The sequence below is a fragment of the Sander lucioperca genome, chromosome 23, assembly GCF_008315115.2.
Source record: "Sander lucioperca isolate FBNREF2018 chromosome 23, SLUC_FBN_1.2, whole genome shotgun sequence".
Classification (NCBI taxonomy): Eukaryota; Metazoa; Chordata; class Actinopteri; order Perciformes; family Percidae; genus Sander; species Sander lucioperca.
The window spans coordinates 11,305,469-11,316,587 of record NC_050195.1 but is presented as its reverse complement, the minus strand read 5'-3'; the positions used below and the strand labels follow the sequence as shown (position 1 = coordinate 11,316,587).

Here is an 11,119-nt window from a genome sequence, read left to right as displayed (position 1 = left end):
GCTTTGGTTTAAAACTACAGAACTCCTAAAAAGTTTTTAAATCGCTTTCTTAACTGTAACGCATGCGATCGATCGGCCTTTTACTGGTTCTGGAATATCCAGGAGTTTTAAAGCGTTTATTTACTATAACGTAACATAATCAGTAATATGTGATGTTAGATTTGTTTTACATTCAGTGGATTAGATGGGGCGGTAGGTTTGTGAACAGTTTACCCATTTAGTAAAAAAAATGCTGTTGAGCTAGCCTGGGAAAACCCTGACGAACTTCTGGCAAATTTGAGATTTGCTCTGCAAGTCCGTCTGGCCAAGAGCCCATTCAAGCCCATTTCCAATTTTTTCAAATCGAGGCACCAATCACAGCCGTTGAGGAGGGCTTTACACGATGATGATAGCACAGCGACGGCAAGCAGCTTCTTGTTTACATTCAACATGACGGCCACCGAAGCGCAGCAACCCGTTGATGCTGCTGTCGCTGCTATGTCACCCGGATCATCGCTCTGATTGGTTGAAGGACTATCCAATGGCGCCCAGAGGCATTTGAGCGGCGTCCGTTGGTGACGCCCCTTTGGAAATGGGCTGTGAATGAAGCTTGCCCAGACCCACTCTCAGTTACAACTAGAGCTGGGCAATATATCAATATTATATCGGTATCGTGATATGAGACTAGATATCATCTTAGATTTTGGATATCATAGTATCGTAATATGGCATAAGTGGTGTCTTTTCCTGGTTTTAAAGGCTGCATTACAGTAAAGTTATGTCATTTTCTGAACTTACCAGACTGTTGTAACTGTTCTATTATTTGCCTTTACACACTTAGTCATTATATCCACATTACTGATGATTATTTATCAACAATCTCATTGTGTAAATATTTTGTGAAAGCACCAATAGTCAACACTACAATATTGTTGCGGTATAAATATCGAGGTATTTGTTCAAAAATATTGTGATATTTGATTTTCTCCATCTCGCCCAGGCCTAGTTACAACTGAGAAGGGTCTGGTGTCAACCAGGCTACTGTTGAACAGGAAAGATGAACATTTCTAGGTGAGGCAGGTGCATCAGGTTACACAGTTTGACCCTAAAGTAAAGTCCCATAACTTCCTAAAACTGTAAGTGCTTTTTCAACATAACTGAGTCAACCTGAATATAAGTAATCCTGTCATCATGCTCCATGGATTCCACAGATTTCCCTTCACAGGTGAATGACAAGATGCATGCTTTTTACTTCTTTTTATTGAAATTCTTAGTCTCCCTCCATTAAAAAAAATATGTTTTTCCTCATGTTACTTCACTTTTAATGTTAGATCATGGTGCAGAATTATGTGTACAGAGTTTGTCTTCACATTCATCTGCTTAAGGAGGAAAGTTTTAACTTATATCTCAGTTTAAAGCGTGGACCTCGATGCTTTATTCTGAGACATCACAACTACCTTGGAAGCCTTCAATACTTGCGTAGTAAGTAGAGTAAATTGAACTTTTTTTTAATGGAAATCATATGAAACTTTAATTATTCAAAGCAGATACAGTTTACATTTCCTCAAGCACATGTTTCTAAATTAACTCAAACATGTTTATGTTCCTGTATTGCAATTTATTTGTACTACAATGTAGTGGAGACTGTTTTTTTTAAGTTTTAAAGTTGAAAGGTTTTTTTGTAGTCACCTTGGATATTTCTCTCATTTCTAATGACGAAATATCTTGGAGTCTAAATCACAAGTTAGAAATCTTTGTTATGATGTTGTTACTATATCTGACCTCCGCCCTCTTTCCCGTACAGAGTGGAGGTGATGGCAGCTGGCTGCTCTCTCTCTCTCTCTCTCTCTCTCTCTCTCTCTCTCTCTCTCTCCTCTGTGTGTTTTCTATTTTCTCTTCTCTGTGTTTCTGCAGCTGCTGCCTGTCCGTCACTCTGACTGTTGGCAGAAGGTCGGCGGCTTAAAGCACTCGGGACTTCTTGTCACCACCAGTCAGCCATGAAGCTTCAGGGTGCAGCACTGAGCACCGTGTTCCTGCTCGCTCTGCTCTCATCTGGTGAGTTACTGTTTTAAAATTTCACCCAAAGACTTTAACTTGTGTTGTAAAACTTCTTTTATCCAAGGTTTGAGTGAGCTACAGTTCCACTGACGTCTGGTTTTGATGGCCCAAACAGACTTTTTTAGTATTAAAGCAGCAAATGTTTGGTGTTAGTTGTTAATATTTCTATTCATTTTATTTTTTAATGCTTAAACAAATGATTTTCTGCAGTTTTTTTCCCCCCTCTCAATTATTTGCTTACAAGGTTAAAAAAACAGCTTGTAACGCAAGGCACTAAAACTCTCACTTGAAAAGTTTTTGCAACTCATCTCAGTGAAATTTTATAAACTCTGGGAGTCATTAGCCGATCAGTCATTTAGTCAATCAACAAAACTCTTCAAATTAATCGTTTTATTTAAAAGAAAATCACTGGTTTCAGCTTCTCAAATGTAGATATTTAATAGTTTTCTTAGTCTTTTATTGTAGCTTTCTGGAACCTCCGTCTTATCAGTAAATAAATAAACATGGCCGTGTGGTAAACTAGAAATGTCTGTCAGTTATTCGCAGTGTGTACATGGCAGGTGGTATTACAGCAGCAGTGTAGTATTCTGAACACAGAGCAGCTGCAATGATACCCTGAAATATGACCGGCATGAAAGTATTCACACACTCTCAGACGCTGTTTGTCTTTGTGTGTTTAAATGATAGAGCTGTGGCTTTGAAAACATGAAAAAATATATGTTTTATTGATTGTGAGTGTGTGTGTGTGTGTGTGTGTGTGTGTGTGTGTGTGTGTGTGTGTCAGAGTGCTGTGGCAGGAATGAGGAGGAGCGTCTGATCAACTACCTGATAAAAGAGAAAGGATACAACAAAGAGCTGCGTCCCGTTGAGAAGCAGCAGGAAGCCGTCGACGTTTACCTCGCACTCACACTCTCTAACCTCATCTCTCTGGTACAGATATAAAAGTGTGCGTGCATGTGTGTGTATGGTTTGCTAGAATAATTATCCTTTTGAAGTAGAGCTCAACATGTACCTTGGCTGGGTATCCTTGTGACATTTCTGATACTCCTGCAGATACTAACACCAGAAAATATACTTTTATTTTTTTCACTTTGAGAGTAAGCATATACTTCTTTTTTTTTTAGTTTAAAACATTTTTGATACTCCAGTTTATCTCTAATGAAGAACAAGCAAGTTCTAAAAGACAGAAAGTCAGGATGAAGAGTTGGCCTCTTTAATCTGTTATTTGTTCTTTATTTGTAGAAAGAAGTCGACGAGACTCTGCTGACCAACGTATGGATAGATCACGTAAGTAAATGTTACTCTTTCACTTTACATTGACTTTTTTTCTTGAATAATTTATGTCCAATAACTATCAATTTGTGTGTCTGCTGATAGACTTGGACAGACTACCGGCTGTCGTGGAATACGACAGAGTTTGACGGCATCGATATGCTTCGTCTGCCGACCAACATGGTTTGGTTGCCAGAGATTGTGTTGGAAAACAAGTGAGATTCATTTTCCTTCTTATTTTTTTCCATTTGTGGAAAGAAATCCTTCCAAATCTGTAATAAACACAATGTCAACATGATACAGTTACTTTTGGCAGGCCAAACTTGCATTGAGAAGTACTTGTTGTACTCTTTTTATGTTTCAAACCCCAGAATAATCAAGTGATTTTGGCACATTTGTGAAACTGGCTGGGCTGAAATGTTTAATAACAAATTTGAACTGAAGAAATGCAAGACGAGTAAATACATGTGTGATTTTATTTAATTAAAAAACTATAAACTGGGGGGGAGCAGTGCTTCTTCATCTAAAACTCGGCTTTGTGGTGTGCCCCAAGGTTCAGTCCTTGGTCCTCTTCTGTTTGCCTTGTATATACTTCTTTTTAGCGGATAAAAGCTTTCGATCATGTCATATGTGTGTGTCGTAATCCTATCGTTTTTCTCTCTCTGCCAGTAACGACGCCCAGTTCCAGGTGGCCTACTACAGTAACGTACTGGTGGATTCTACTGGTCTCTGCTACTGGTTACCTCCCGCCATCTTCCGCTCCTCTTGCTCCATCAACGTCAACTACTTCCCCTTCGACTGGCAGAACTGCACGCTCAAATTCACGTAAGGTGCTTAAACCAGACAGTGTTGTGTATTGTCTGGTGAACGGCTTTACATAAAGACTGTGGTGCATTTAAGGCACTGATGAATTTGTCTCAAATAGGACACTTGGACAAGGTTGATCTAAATATGTTAAGAAAAAAACCTACCATGTTTAGATATTTACTTTGTGTCCAAATATCATTTAAATACTTAGTTTATGGAATCTGCTTTCTCTGATTATGACTGTATTTGGATTATAGTTATATTATTATATTATAGTGATGTATACTTCCTTTTCTTTTTTAATTTCATTCAATTTTATTTCATTTGTTTTATTTTTAATAATGTTAATCTGTATTTTTAATTTTTAACCAAAAGCCCTACTAGGGACAAGTGTCATGAATTAGCTTCAGCTAAAAACATGATATGGTACATCAGATGACTGTTTAAGCTTATCTATGTTTTTTGTATCTGTCCCTATCTAAATAAACTTTAATAATAATGTGGTAATAATAATGTGGTTTTCAGTTTTCAGTTGTCGGGACTCAACAACAGATTACAGATCAGAATAATGAAGTGTGAACATACTAACTGAGAGAACATCAGGATTCTGATGTTGATTGTTTGATCATAAAGGTGCAGGAATCTACAAAAAAACAAAAGATTGAGCTTCTAAACCATGAGTCAAGAGCTTACAGCAAGATGATAGCAAGGAGGTGTGAACAAATACTTTTTAACACAGAAATCACAAATAATCCTATGATAGTTTCGATCAACTTCAGACGTTTGTGCAGCTAAAAATAACAAACTATAATCATTTTTCATGCATACGTGTCTTTTCTTTTTAGCAGATTTTTGTAGTTACGGTTTTCCTCAGGATACTGCTCATCAATTTGATTTTAAACTCCGTTTCCCACGTTGCTTTGCAGCTCTCTGACCTACAACGCCAAAGAGATCAAGATGCTGCTGAAGGAAGAAGCGGACGAAACCAGCAAATGGACGGTGGAGTGGATCATCACTGACCCTGCTAGCTTTACGGGTAAGTGTCCCCCCAATCTCTCACTCATATTTTAAGGTTTCAGGATTTTTAACTGTTTTTATTGATGCTACAGATTGCAGCATTTGTACAACTTTACAACTAACATTCTGTCCTTCTCATGTTACAGTGGGCTAAAATAAATGAATGTTAGCATGTAGGTGTGGGGGTGCAAAAGTAATTAATAAGAAAGTTTCAAATGTATATTTAATAGGTTTGATGTTTTTAAAAACATCTGCACATCACAGCAACGTTCCGATAACTTTCCCCTTTTGAAGTAATACCACATCTTATTTTATTATTTACTGTTAAGATAGTGGTAAATATGGCAAATTAGGATGCACCAAAAGTCCATATTGGAATAAAGAATATTTAGTTAATTTAGTTTCGAGCTGATGTGTCCTAAAAATGTTCACTGTACAAAGAATAAACCCTTCGATTTATGGAAGAACACAGACATTTTCCAAACATGTTTGCCTCACTTGTGCATGGGATCTATGAACAAAGCTGTGTTTACATTTTCATTCATCCAACAGTTTTGTTTCTGGTATTAAAAAACCCTCCTGTGCTGCTTGGATGGGTGTATGGATGAAACTTATGTGGACGAATCGGGGCCCTAGCCAGACTTTTAGATAGAAATGTTTGACTCGACATTTCTGTAAACGTTATCTCCCTACATGATGGTCTTAATACTGTTTTCAAGAATTCTCCCGGGTAACAGGAATACAATTTGCCAGATTTTAAGGCATTTCACTTTTTTTTATTTGAATTAAACTGAACATTTTGTCACTTTGTAGATAAGTTTATCTAGTTTAAAAAAAAAAAAACACAAGAAACTTCCTTTCAGGTTGTTAAAATATCTCTATTTCCAGACACAATATTGAGGACATGACCTCTGGGAAACATCAATTTAGGGGAGTATATGCGTCTTAACGATCTGAACCTCAATCCCCGTCTGTGTCCTGTCATTTACGTTGTTTTCCGTGCTGGTTTTCGACAGAGAACGGTGAGTGGGAGATCATCCACCGACCAGCCAAGAGAAACACCTACAAGCACATTCCCATGGAGAGCAACAAGCACCAGGACATCACCTTCTACCTGGTCATCAAACGCAAACCTCTCTTCTACATCGTCAACATCATCATTCCCTGTGTGCTCATCTCCTTCCTGGCCTCGCTCGTCTACTACCTGCCCGCTGACAGTCAGTGCACATTTTCATTTTTTAACTTACCTCTATGAGAAGATGAATGGAATCTTGTTTCGTTATGAGGAAAATAGTTTTCCTTTTTGTACTACTGACCTTTTTAAGGATGCACAAATCTTTATTTTTTTTAGTAGTTTAGCGTCAGTGAACAACTCGATTTGAGCTTATTATGATTTTTAAACTAGCATGCTTCTCAAGTTTAGATTAAATGCTAAATTTGATTAATCTTGCATTTACATTATCACACATTAACTGTAAATGTTGACTGCTGCAGGGACAGGAACTTAAATTGGAAATGCGCTGAAATGCGCTTTACCAAAAGAGCCATCTTCCTTTTCTTTTTATTTCAAAAGATTTTATTTAAATTTCTCAATACCATATACACTTTATGATACATACATGCACACATTGACAAAACAAAGACCCACAATCCTAACAACAAAACAAAACATAACATTTATCCAAACAAGCTCAACCTCAGTATCTTCATATCTGCTCAACTTATTGGAAACGCATGAAATATAAACATTAATGATACTCTGTGTGTGTGTGTGTGTGTGTGTGTGTGTGTGTGTGTGTGTGTGTGTGCGCGCGCAGGTGGTGAGAAGATGACTTTGTCCATCTCGGTGCTGCTGGCTCAGTCTGTCTTCTTGCTGCTGATCTCTCAAAGGCTGCCGGAGACTTCCATGTCTGTTCCACTTATTGTCAAGTAAGTAACGCACACACAGAATGAGTAAGAAAGCCATGAATGAATGCAGTACTACACACAGTACAAGAGCTCTCCAGAATTTCTCAACAAAATTTAAAACATCTTTGTATGCGTGTGTCTCAGATATTTGATGTTCATCATGGTGTTGGTGACGATCGTGGTGTTGAACTGTGTGGTTGTCCTGAACCTGCACTTCAGGACACCGAGCACACACGTCATGTCAGACTGGACCAAGAAGGTGACAGACACACACTCCCTCATACACACAACGATCAGACACACACATACTCCAATGTGTGTGAACTGTAGTTTTTGTAATTGCACATCATGACTTTAAACATGCTTCTCCAGTTCTTCCTCGAGCGGCTGCCCCGCATCCTGCATATGTCCCAGCCCACAGAGCCGGAGCCTTACTGGGACGGAGCGTTGCCAAGGCGATCCAGCTCGGTGGGCTACATCGCCTCAGCGGAGGAGTACTACAGCGTCAAGTCCCGCAGTGAGCTGATGTTCGAGAAACAGTCGGAGAGGCACGGACTGACGGCACGAGCCACACACGCAGCAAGTATGTCCAATAATATCAATGAATATTTTGTTATTTTTAGATTATTTTGGGGGCATTTTGGCCTTTAATTGATAGGACAGCTGTAGGCAGGATGGGGGGAGAGAGAGGGGAAAGACATGCAGCAAAGGGCCGCAGGTCGGAATCGAACCCGGGCTGCTGAGTTAAGGACTGAGCATTGGTACATGGGGCTCACGCTCCACCAGGTGATCTACCAGGGCGCCCCATATCAATGAATATTTAAAACTATTCGCCTGATTCTCTTGAAACTACAAAATCAAATTACACGCCAAAGACATTTTTTAAAAAGATGGTTTCTGTCATTTTAGGTAGTTCTAATCACGCTGATGTTTTTTTTTTCTTTTTTTTCCTGATCAGTTTAGTTTTATTAGTTATTTGATGCTATTAAAAATGGGCTGAAACATCATGATTGACAGCTGGGATTGACTTGTGATTGGTTAGGTGGTGTAATAATAATAATAATAATAGATTTTATTTGTAATGCACTTTACATTTGGAGCAAATCTCAAAGTGCTGCAGTTAAGATCATAAAAGCATGGTGAGAACATCAATTTAAAATGCAAATAGACAGTGCAACGACTTACAGGGTTAATTAACTCATAAGTTCTGCTAAAAATATATAGTATTTTATTTAGTTTATATATAATATTTTTAGTCCTTTTTTAAAAGTCTCAGTAGTTTGAGGTGCCCTCAGATGGTCGGGGAGGGCATTCCAGATCCGAGGAGCGGCAGAACAGAAAGCCTGATCACCCACGGTGCTGAGCTTAGTCTTGGGGAGAAGGAGGCGGTTTGAGTTTGTTGAACAGAGGGATCGAGTTGTAGTTAGAGGGGTGAGTAGTTCTTTCAGATGGGGGGCGGGCATTTCCATAGATGCACTGGTGGGTAAGAAGGGAGACCTTATATTCAATCCTGGCGGAAACGGGAAGCCAGTGAAGTGAATGGAGAATGGATGTGTGATACTTTGGTTGCTTCTCATGTCGCTTATTTGATAGCTCCTCGACTCCTCGGTCCTCTGCTGAACCGGATGTTGTTCTATCCCTGAAGGCCGCCTCGAAGCTCTTATTTCTGCCTCGAGGAGCGAGCATCGAAGAGGGATCATCAAGGAGCTATATGCCAGGATGCACGATAGCAGCCTTACCGGAAGCCGTGCAGCTGAAGGAGTTGCTAACTCCGCCCAAACAGCTGACTAATTAACGTGACGCTTCAGTTGAAAATGTCTCATCCCTCTAAAAACACATTTGCTTGTTGCCTCTCTCCTCTTATGACTTTCTCGTTTATTTAAGCGACATGAGAAGCACCTTCTGGCTCCAAATTACAAGATAGCAGCGCTCGTGTCTGGGATTTTTTGGATCACTTTTGTACAGCAGGAGGAAGTGAAATGGTGTTGTTCATCTTTATTTACAGCCTATGTGTGAAATAGGACATGCCTTGGCAGAGGACAGCACTCTGAGTGACTTTTTAGTATTTATGTATTCCAAATCATGTTGTTTGTTGATACAGTTTGTTCTCATCATATCATTGTTTTTGCCTTGAAGCCAAAGATACTTTTCCTCAACATGGACAATAAAGTTCCTAACTAACTATACGTTGAACAGAAACATAATCCTAATTTGATATTGAAACAACAAGTAAATCCCAGACATGTAGAAGAAATCTCACTAGTTTTAACCTCGACTTCCTCTCCGAGCTTCCTCATTGTCTTCCTTATTATCCCGCTGTCTGTGTAGTTGTAAAGCCGCAGGAAGACGGGGGTGTGACAGATCAGCTGTATGCAGAGATCAAGCCGGCTGTGGACGGAGCAAACTACATCATCAAACACATGCACAACAAGAACGACTACAACGAGGTGAGACGGAGAGAAAGACAGGAGGATGTACTGCAGAGAACAGAGGCTTAACACATTCCTTATAGGAAAGTGTTTATGAATATTTAATATGTTGCTGTGTTTTATCATCCCTCTCTGGACATTCTTTTTTAAACTTTATTTGATTTAATCCCATGGTTTTTAGGATCCCTATGTTTGTATTTTATTTTTTATTTTGAAACCTTGTTGAAAAAAGTGCGATATAAATAAAGTTAATTATTATGCTGAAAAATAAGAAATGGCACACGATTTTAGCAAATGAAAATAACTTTGAAGCTCCTCTTTCTCTCTCTCTTTCTTTCTCTCTCTCTCTCTCTCTTTCTCTCTCTCTCTCTCTCTCTCTCTTTCTTTCTTTATCTCTCTCTCTCTTTCTCTCTTTTCCACCTGTCTCTATACTTCTCTCTCTTCACAGGAGAAAGATAACTGGAGCGGCATTGCTCGTACAGTGGACCGCCTCTGTCTCTTCCTGGTTACCCCGGTGATGACCATCGGCACCATCATCATCTTCCTGATGGGAATCTGTAACCACCCTCCACACCTGCCCTTCAAAGGAGACCCGCACGACTACAGCGAGGAAAACCCACGCCTGCTGTGACACACACACACACACACACACACACACACACACACACACACACACACTGCTTTGTTGCTTTTTAGTTATTTTTGTTTGACGACCAGGTACATGGATGTGTGTGTTTTTTCTTCACTTAAATTTGAAGTGAATAACTAAATCAGTATAATGCTATTTAAATTATATTTGTGTGGTCTGAATAAACATTTACACTCCGTAGACATCTTTGATTTTATTTTTGTTTCTGTTGTCCTACATGCATTTTAATCAGTTTTAAATATTGTTTCTACAGTTTTCAAAACCCAAAGACCGAAGAGAGTTTTGATGATGAAAACTGAGCAGAATTTTGTAATTTAAAGACACAAATAGCTTTAAATAAAAAAGACATTTGTGTTTTTCAGCTGGTGAGAACGTGGGGAAAAACTGTTTATAAATACTTTTTGAATAGCTACAGATTAGGTTTACAATGATTCTAATTTAAACCTTCAAATGTTTAAAATGTTCTCCAGATATAAAGGAATGAAAACCAATTAGAAATTGGAAAATAATTAGTTTTTTGGCACATTTATTTATTTTATCTTAAGGCTTCAAAGCATCCTGTAATATTTCTTCAACAGACTGAGATGGATGCATCTGCTGAATACCAACTTTTCAGTTTTTTTTAATAACTTTAAGGGCTGAAACGATCAGTCAAGTGACAGAGAAATAATCTGCAACTATTTATATAATCAATTAATCGTCTCAGTCATTTTTCAAACAGTTGTGAATAAATGTCACAAAATTTAAGTTTTTCAGACTCAGAAATGAGAGCATTTGTTAACACACACACAAACACACAATCATTAATTAATTTTATTTTAATTTAATTTTAAATTAAAACAAAAGAAAAGAAAAAAAGGATGAGACCCACACAGTTAGTGGGGTCTTGGAGGCCCCCTAGAGGTCGGAGGTAAATCTGGTCTTGCTAATGATTAGGGCTGCCCGACGATTAGTCAACTATTCGGTCATTTTCGTCTTAGTCGACTAAGATTTCTTTAGT

At 38.6% G+C, this 11,119-nt stretch overlaps 1 protein-coding gene across 1 annotated transcript; it reads left to right on the top strand.

The window, feature by feature from the left end:
* Window positions 1-1,804: 1,804 nt before the first annotated feature.
* On the top strand, window positions 1,805-10,301 carry chrnd (cholinergic receptor, nicotinic, delta (muscle)). The gene is made up of 12 exons (XM_031285242.2): window positions 1,805-2,034; window positions 2,822-2,967; window positions 3,280-3,324; window positions 3,415-3,524; window positions 3,979-4,134; window positions 5,043-5,152; window positions 6,150-6,350; window positions 6,951-7,062; window positions 7,186-7,300; window positions 7,414-7,624; window positions 9,370-9,488; window positions 9,919-10,301. Exons 1-12 carry the CDS (start codon window positions 1,977-1,979, stop codon window positions 10,099-10,101), a joined length of 1,566 nt encoding a protein of 521 aa, XP_031141102.1. The 5' UTR covers window positions 1,805-1,976; the 3' UTR covers window positions 10,102-10,301.
* Window positions 10,302-11,119: the final 818 nt, after the last annotated feature.

Excerpts from the sequence above, each read along its gene's own strand:
- chrnd (XM_031285242.2), top strand. The coding sequence starts at position 1,977 with ATGAAGCTTCAGGGTGCAGCACTGAGCACCGTGTTCCTGCTCGCTCTG. Across the intron at positions 2,035-2,821 it reads GCTCGCTCTGCTCTCATCTG|AGTGCTGTGGCAGGAATGAG; the intron begins GTGAGTTACTGT and ends TGTGTGTGTCAG. Across the intron at positions 2,968-3,279 it reads TCTCTAACCTCATCTCTCTG|AAAGAAGTCGACGAGACTCT; the intron begins GTACAGATATAA and ends CTTTATTTGTAG.